Source organism: Haemaphysalis longicornis, unplaced genomic scaffold (assembly GCF_048455015.1).
Source record: "Haemaphysalis longicornis isolate Haplotype H1 unplaced genomic scaffold, Haemaphysalis longicornis Haplotype H1 scaffold_1, whole genome shotgun sequence".
NCBI classification, from domain to species: Eukaryota; Metazoa; Arthropoda; class Arachnida; order Ixodida; family Ixodidae; genus Haemaphysalis; species Haemaphysalis longicornis.
In genome coordinates this window covers 451,342,660-451,351,770 of record NW_027526203.1, presented here as the reverse complement: position 1 = coordinate 451,351,770, position 9,111 = coordinate 451,342,660, and the positions used below count along the sequence as shown (strand labels likewise).

Here is a 9,111-nt window from a genome sequence, read left to right as displayed (position 1 = left end):
TGCCATGTCAGCGGCCAGGCAGCGCGCGCCCATCTTTGAAATTTCGTGTCAGTACTCCTTTAAGCGGGTGCATTAGCCCTTCTCACGCCCGATTCCTGGCCAATCCCCCACGTGGGTATGTGCCATGTAAGCGGCCAGGCAGCGCGCGCCCATCTCCCCCCGTTGCCAAGGAAGACGAGGAGATTCCTGGCCAATCCCCCACGTGGGTATGTGCCATGTCAGCTGCCAGGCAGCGCGCGCCCATCTCCCCCCGTTGCCAAGGAAGACGAGGAGCGCGCGCACCCGCAGCTGTTGCTATGTGGACGGACGGCGGTCAACGGAATTCAGGGTCGCTTATAAAGTGCATTCGCACTTAAAATATGTGATATTGTTCGAAAGTAGACAAGCTGGCCTTTCTAATGCTATATGCACCGTGTATGTGGTGCAAACTGACCCGAAACAGCGGCCACACAAACATAATCTAAAACTGGCTTCGGATGCTGAGGGGGTGATACCGCCTCATTAGTTTGTTTTGCGTACACTTCCCGTATGCTGCACAATCGCCTGGCGGAAATTTGCCCAATCTTTTGCGGTTCAGTTTTGCTTTGGTTCGGCGTGCTAACAAATGACGTTTGAGGTTAGGGTTCGGATAAATACCGAGGAATTTCCGGTATTCAGATCGGCTCATGATATACAGGCACAGTTTATTCGAAAAGAGAAAAATCAATGCTCCGTCAAAGCCAATGCCAATACGGGATTCGCATCACTTGAGATACTGCCGGAACAATCTTGCGGCTAGCTTCACTGCCTTCTTTGAAAGGTGTGCTCAAAAGGAAGCATTAAATAAATTATATTTTCATATATTATCTGATTAGCCTAATCGCCCTGCCAGTCAGTTTACCATTTTTCTAGTAGCCTTCGTACTCAGGCGGATGGTGAGAACGACATTCTCGTAACTGCTATCGGTTTAAAAAATGGTGGTGCAGCTAAAATCCAACTTCCCGTGGGCCGTGTATACAAGGTGATTCAATTTATTAGAAACATATTTAAAACATTGCCATTTTTACCCATTTATTATGCTTAATTGGATGCTTCATCCACTTACTAACTACGTTTGTGTTTGACCAGTCGTTTCGCGTTGTAATGCAAAATGTTCGTAACATATTTGCGTACATGTTCGGGTTATGTTTTTTTTTCCTTCTTGTGGTTTGACGCACTCTTGTTTCACCCATATGTAAATTTGCTCTATATTGGTCGTCCTTTAGATTTTCATGCGAAATTGTTAAGGAGCTTGTGGTGCAAAAAAGCCGCCGACGGAACGAGGCGGGAGGGTCATAATTGGTCGATAGGTTCATGGCCAGTGCTAATCACGTACAGGAGCGGAAAGTTTCCCCCTGTCACCAAGTCCTTCGCGTGGGGATCCTGACGTGGTCTCTCGCCTCCGCCGGGAGAGAACAGGTGGGCATTACGGTGCTGGGCCGGCTACCAGGGCAGGGCGGTCTTCGGAGTCGTCTTCTGCGAAGCCTCTACGTCTGCTCCTGCTCAGCTATCGCGTTTTTCAGATTTTCGTTAGTTGAATACCAATGTTTCACCTTACTATATTTTGTGTCACACTGAGAATTTCTTGAATTCCACCTTCTCTATTTGACGCGAATTTTAATCGCCAGAAAAAAATGAGAACGTGCGATATTTCTAAGAAACAATTCCAGTATAGCGTCATAATTTTCACTGTTTCTTGCAGGGGTTGTCCAAAATGAACCCCGTTTTGGCACAAATAGAATTCCGTGGAGTGACCATGTTATTGTATGTGGGAGAGGAATTCGTTCAGTAACAAAGAATCACTTACACCACACCTCACTTGTCCATTTTGTATCCAGACGCTTGGCATGGCTCTCAGCAGTCGGCAGGAAAACCTATTGGGGGAGATTTGAAGACCGCAGTAGTCAGCACTCCGCGATCGCGCTATGCCAAGAGTCGTATTTGCGAACGCTGTGAAAACGTTTCCTAGATGCCTGTGCGGGAACAAGCTGACTCAGTGCGAAAGGGCTTCAAGGAGTGCTCAAAGTGACCCCCCCCCCCCCCCCGTCCCATTACTCTGCTGAAATTGATCTAAACTTACCATGAACATCCTTCCATCTTCTTCAACCTATAACTTGACATACGTGTCAAAATATGCCTCTGTAGATTACTCCTTTACTACCTTCAGGTCAATTAGATTTCGAGTCCTACTTTTTAATGCGTAAGTATTCTGAGGCGACTCCCGGGCAAAAAAAAAGTAACCCCAGTTCCACCGAGTGTAAAATTTGCGGAAACGGCGGAGCTGTGCGTGGTCTTTACGAAGATTCTGTTTAGCTCCGTCTTCTTTTTTGTGCATAGTATTAGAGTCGTATTCGCGGCTAATTTTGGCATAATTTTTGCTGGATATTTCCGGTAAAACAACAGTTACAGCCGTTTTGCGCAACCTATGCTCCCTCCGTAGATATCCGTATCCGTAGATATCCCTAGCTAGATATCCGTAGACTTCACTGTGAACTAACTATTAATGACAAGTAAATGAAACTTTGCTTAATAGCAGAGTCGTCTTAGCGGCTAAATGTGATACAATTTATTTCGGGGTACTTTCGATAACACAGCAGTTGAGCCGCCATCTGTAATCGTGCTCCCTCTGCAGATGAACATGCTTCACTGCGCAACATGCAATGTGGAAAAGCCATCTTACAAAAAACAAGCTTAAACGGATTTTTTAACGTCGTCTTCGCCTCTAAACACAAAGGCATTGCTCGGATGACGCTCTTCAAGGAACAATATAAGCCGTCATATTAAAATGTCAAGGCCCTAGGACACATTCAAATTTTTAAATGAATTTTTTATTGTGGGAACCGGATTTTTCGGGGAGGAGAAACCTGCTCCGGAGGGAGCGTGACACGATGCCAGCAGGGAAGCGCTATAACGGCTCCGCTGTTAAAATGTCTCCGTTCGTTCGTCCGCGACGAGTGACACGATGCGATCCCTAGGTTTACGTCACGCAGGGCGTTTATAAAAGGCCCCTATTTTATCGAAGGCCATTTAATAAAGGGCCGCCAAGGCAAACATGCGTAGATGCGTATGTGCGGAGATGAGCCTTTGGAAAGAATGCTTACGTATAATCTGTCAGTTCCCAGAGAATTTTTTTACAAGTTTTTACAAATTTTTGTGGTTGCCGTTGTTTCCTCGCATGGTTAGCTGAAGAGCGGTAAAGAGAAGAAGAAGAAAAAAGAACGGAAAGGCCGGGAGGTCAACCAGGTGTAGAGCCCGGTTCATTATACACTATACGCCCGCGCAAGTGAGCAGCAAAGTTTGGGAACACCATTTATTTATTTATTTATTTATTTATTTATTTATTTATTTATTTATTTATTTATTTATTTATTTATTTATTTATTTATTTATTTACACATTCTACAGGTTCATCTAGGCGCCCAGACTGGAGCGGCATATCATAAAAATATGCAAGATTAAATTTGATGGATGGCTCCAAGGCTGGTAACCAACTCGTCTTCTATTAAATAACTAACAAGATGGAATGCGAAGAAAGTAATTGCTAGAAATTTTGTTACGTAAGCAATAAAATCTCCTGGCGATGCAACGCTCGATAAAACATCCTTGATGTAATAACCGTCGGTATTAAAGCCTTCGATAAAGTAGAGTCGGATAAAACGGCTTCGATTAAACGACGTTGGAAGAAAAAAAAAACGAGTTTCCAGAGTAGCCTCAATAAATCACCAGGTAAAATCACCCCAAACATTGATCTTCCGCCTCGTTGGATATGCAGGCTCGTTAGATATACAGGCACGGTTGAATCGAATGCCTCAATGGACATTCAGGCACAGTTGAATCAAATTGAATTTATTTTTAAGACGAAGTTTTATACGCGAACGTCTTTCGACTCGATGACCGCGTGACCGTTTAAATATTCAGGCATATCGTTCTTTTTTATGTCACGACCGTTCGTTCACCAGACTACGGCTAAAGGGAGAAAACAAAAAGACAGAAAACAGCTAAACACCGCTTCGGGGAGAAAAACGAGAGCGGCGGCGCCAACCGAAACCGTAACCACTTGCCGCGCCACCACCGCTGCTGACGCCACCTGTCATGTGACCCCCTCTCAACATCCCCGATCGGCGCGCGCGGCAAGAGAGGGCCGGAGCGAGCTCGCAAGCTGCATCGGAGGCGGCGGAGCGGCCGGACAGCAGCGGCAGCAGCCTCGCTGGGAGAGCGTTGTTGGTGCAAGAGAGGGGGAAAGAAGCCCGTCTTTTCCAGGTGTACTCAAAGTGGAGGCCGGTGCGGCCCGAGGGCCATTGCGGTCCTCACAGCCATGATCAGCGCGGCCGTTCGCCGTGCCGTCGTCACTTGCCTGGCGGTCCAGCTCGTCTTTGGTGAGTGACAACCACTCTTACCCGCATGTCCGTGGCAGCGGCCGAATTGACTGACTCGGTCGGGCAGCGCGGAGACGTGTGCACCTTGCCGCGCTTCGGCGGCCTCACCGAACCGCGCGCCAAGTGCCCGTTGTTTCCCGCGTAGTGCGAACGTGCTGGGGGGGATTGTTTACCTACGGCGTGGTTCGAAAAATTGGCGAGGCTGCCAGGCCCCGGTTTGCCAGTGGGGACATGTTGCGCGAGGCCGAAGAGCGTGTCAAGGCGCTGTTATTCTGGTGAAAGCTTCATAACAGCGCGCATGAAAAGCCCAGTTACTACGAGGGTGAATGCCAGCGGGCTTCCCTGGCGAGCTGCCAGCGCAACTTCCGCGGCTCGGCAATCAATTGGGCGCCCGCTTTGAAAACGCGCGGCTGCCTCGGTGGTTGAGTTTCGCGCAGTAGCGCCGAAGGGGACCATTGCCATGTTGCGGCCTCATGCGGGGCAGTCGGGTTACAGGTTTGCGAAGGTTTGAGCGTACGCGCGCCTGAGCGGCGCGGTTGGTCACCTGCGGAGCCGGCCGGCGACCGGTGTTGGATGGCGCAGGGCTGCGCATAAGCGGGCCGGACCTGGTGCTCCAGGGGGATTCCCTGTGGCTCAACTGCAGCGACGACCAGGGCGGCGCCCCGAGCGCGCTGTGGTGGTACAAGGACAATGTGAAATTCTACTCGTACGAACGCCGGGCCCAGCCAGCGAGCCGTAGCTACCGGGTTCCCGGCGTGCACGTCGACGTGAGTAGCAGCGCCCCGCCGGGTTTGCCACCGGGTGGCTGAGTGAGGCTCGACTCGCAGCACGGCCAGTCGAGCGAGGGTTACGTGCTCTTGCTGGACGCCGATATCCGAACGCGGGGGGTGTTCCGCTGCGACCTGGCGCTCGAGCCAGACGCCGTGCCCCAGCACGCGCAGCTTCACGTCCGGGTGGTCGGTGAGTAGCGCGCACGGCGGGAATGACGACGCGCTTCCGACCCTCCTCTGCACTCGTCTCGAATGCATCCGATCCTCCTCCGAGCAGCTTTGCCGCTGGCCGTGCTTTGACGCTGCCTCACTGCTAACGACACTTCCGGAAGCTTGCTCCCAGCATAGACCTAGCTTTGAACGGTTCTTGATCTGCGTGTTGCCGTCTCACTACCTGCACATTTCCTTGCTTGACGTTGAGCCGAAGGACGCTAATTCGATTCCCGGACGCGGCGGCCGCTTTTCTGGTGGAGGCGAAAAGCGAAAACACCCGTGTGTTTGAGGTTTCGGCGTACGTTAAAGATACCCAGGTGGTCAGAATTAATACGGAGGCCTCCACTACGGCACGTCTCAGCCTGCGTAGCTTCGGCGAGTTAAACCCCGCAATTACAACCTTGCTTGACGTTGTGAAAGGACAGGGCGCGTGCAAAAGAAAATTATTTCAGACTTCGTTGTTCTCCTTGTTGTTTTCAAGACTTACGGGGACCTGAATAGGCGACCTGTTAAGCTTAGCTACGACAAAACTTCATGGGCAGCAAGGACGATAAAAGGTGTTTTGCGGATAGTGTTCTCAAGCTATGACGCTAACCGTGACACATCATGACGAACATACTTCGTAATCTTCAATATTTTATCTTCGGGTGCCAATGATTAACTCATTCAGTAGTTGATAAGTTAACTTTTAACTAGCAGTACTGAGTCATGTGGAAAAATTGTAGAGCATTTTGAAATCGTTGAAAGGCTGTTAATTTCACAAATATTCATTTGTTTGAGCTATTTTGTGAAAGGTGAGAAATAACACGGGAGAAACTTTAAATCTGGCGGTTCTAAGCGGTCATGCCCATGACGCGAAGCCTGCGCCTTCAGGCAACCTGTCCCCCGACTGGACGCTCACATGCACTGTTGCCTGATTGTCATGTCCGTTTTTCGCATGCTTCGGGGGAAAACATCGCGGTTAAGTTCGTCGTGAAACGATTTTTTACTTAGTGAGATTCTTGTCTGTTCAGATTAGAAAGTTACAAACTCGGATAAAATCCAGTGAAGCCTACGCCGTGTCAGCGGCTGTCGACTGGCCGGGAACCCTGGTATGTTGCCTTAGGCACTATAACACTGCTAGAACAGAGGCTGTCGCTATGCGTGCAGCTTATCGAAAGGGGGGCTCGTTGTCTCAAACAAAATGAGTCTAATTCTGTGAAACCCGCTTTATTATCTAGATATGCTCAATGTTCCCAAAGAAGGATCCTTGATTGGCCACTCAAGGATGCCATTTTCCCGGAAGGCCATATGTGCTCGTGGTGTCATTTTCTCTGTCAGACGTGTCTTCTCCCTTCTCGTCCTTCTCTTAGCACTCCGTTGATTTGCCTCTCATCTTTCGCCTCCTCCGGTGTAAATTACCAGAAATTATCGTGTAATCAGCGCAAACTTTGGCGTGACAGCCGGCGCCGTGATAAGGGGGTTTCCCCTCGCCGCTACCTTCACCGTCGCATGAGCGCGCTTGCAGTGGAGCACCCTTTAAAGACGAAGCTAGTGGTCGTGCTGAGGGCGTGATGGCGTATATACACGGACACGGGGAACGACAGCTGAAATTTTTCCTTCAGTGGGCGTCGCTGCAAAACCAATGGGTATGCAGTTTTGTAGCGGCTTCCAATTGTACTGCGGGGAGGAGTTAAAAACAAATACCCGTGTAATTTTTAAATAACAGAATCCGATGTATGCATCGTTCCGAGCAAATACTTGTGCGTGCGTACGTACGTCAGGACTCATGGTAATCGTCGTCGTCATCATCGTCATCGCCACGATCAGCCCCTCACTAACCACAGGGTGTCACGATCCTCGCTCGCGGAACGAGGTTTGGGAGCGCGACTTCTTGCCGCACGGGAGACAGTGGCGGGGGAGTTCGGAGTAGGTTCGGACACGCCCTTGTCGCTCTCCTAGAGGCGCAGCGTCGTGTCATCTGGCCCTCAGGGTATAGTGTTCGAGCGGATTGGTCAGCAGTGTATGCTAGTGTGACTACACCGTCACCCGTCACCAAAACCCCTGCTGCTGCCTGCTGTTTCGAAGAAAAAAACATCCCCAAAGGTTTTCTTATAACACACACCGAATGCTGTTTTTATCTGCCGCCAGTTTGTCTAGATAATCATAAGTAATGCGCATATTCAGACTTGTGCCATAGATCGTAACGCCAAAACGCACTGCAGGAAAGCAAACTTTACACGTCGGGTTTCCACACACGTGATGATGATGATGATGAAACGCGAAGCGCATAAAAAAATGCCTCCCCTGGTCGGAATTGAACCTGGTTCCCTCGCGTTATGAAGCTGACGTGTATCCCATTCTGACACGTTCGAAGAAGTTTGTATTTTGGATTTTGACTAAGGTTGCATGGGGTAAATCCGTAGATGTGTTTATCCCTGTTACCCGTACCTTTATGAAGAACTCATCCGACTCCCCGTGTCGTGGAAATAAATGAGCAAATTGAGGACCGTTTGTGCGTAGCGTTGTCCCGTTGGTTTAAAAAAAGGGGGGGAGTGGGCGCCATAGCCCGAGCAGCAAAAGTGATTCTCCGCTTTAGTTCGAGAGAGGGGCGGGGCCTGCTGTGAAACCCAGCCCAGAGATTCTTCTCTGAGAGGCGTGCTTCCTTGTAAGTGCGCACTTGTCAACGCGTAATGATTGCGGCTGGCGTTGGACCGTATGAATAGGCCCTTCGGCAAAGTGAGGACGACGGGACGGTTCAAGTCACTTAGCTTGTATTCGTTTGCGCGAGTCTGTTTTCTTTTCTTTCTTTTTTTTTTTTTACTTGACTGCCGCTCGTTGAGTTGAAGTACTTCAGGTTTGTATACCGACTTAATTCTTGCCTTCGGGATTCCATCCTTACCGCGCCACGCGTTTACCTAGTTGCTTTAAAGTATTAGAAGTGTGTTATATGGGATTTTAAAACTTGTGTCAATGTAGCAAGATACTGTACCTGTGGCGCACGCGGGCGAGAAGGCCGTAGCTCTGCCTTCTCCCGGGAATTTTAAATAGCGGCTACTGATATATATTTTTCTCGAGCGAGCGATGCACCAATCTTGCGCGGCTGCGACGTCTGCTCTCACAGCAATCAGCCATTTTTCATAGTTGCTTAAAAAATTAAGAAAAATAAAAACCCCGCAAGGTTAGCTAGAGTAAGGCCGGCAAGTGCATTAAAAATGTTGTAGTTTTACAGCGAAGCTTTTAGCCTCTAGTTAATCGAAAAATTTCGTGTCGTAAACAAAAAAAAAAAAAAAAAAATCCCAGGCAGTACCCAGCAGTTCTGGCCTAAGACGCCGAGCGCATGCGTCAGGCTAATCAGGCGCGAAAAAAACAAACAAACAAACAAAAAAAACAAGCATCGAAACAGCATTATGGGTGATAAGGCGCCTATGAACAATGGACCCCCCCCCCCCCCCCCTCTCGCCCAACACACACACCATATGGTCCTGGTAAAGATTGTTTGCAGATTATGTTTGAAGGGAAGGCAAGACTAGTGCCACTGTTCTTGCCCAAGACACTGAGCGCATGTGTTAGGCTAGGCAGGACCGCAGCATTTGCCGCCAGAGAAGTCGAGCGCAAACGGCAAGCCCGCCGAGAGGACGAGCTTCTTTGGACATCCACTTTCGCAGGGCGGGATGGCGATCATATTTTTTTTATATAAAATGATTTTTTTTGTTGCTTTTGGTTTACTTTCTTCAACCTCATAAATAATACCC

At 49.2% G+C, this 9,111-nt stretch overlaps 1 protein-coding gene across 1 annotated transcript in view; it reads left to right on the top strand.

Moving 5' to 3' along the window:
- Positions 1 to 4,135: 4,135 nt before the first annotated feature.
- The window catches only part of LOC144156015 (uncharacterized), an 87,643-nt gene continuing 82,667 nt past the window's right edge, over positions 4,136 to 9,111 (top strand). Inside the window, exons 1-3 of the mRNA XM_077687778.1 lie at positions 4,136 to 4,394; positions 4,977 to 5,161; positions 5,222 to 5,354. Coding sequence (XP_077543904.1) covers positions 4,334 to 4,394; positions 4,977 to 5,161; positions 5,222 to 5,354 — 379 coding nt within the window. The 5' untranslated portion in view covers positions 4,136 to 4,333. The remainder of the gene's footprint in view (positions 4,395 to 4,976; positions 5,162 to 5,221; positions 5,355 to 9,111) is intronic.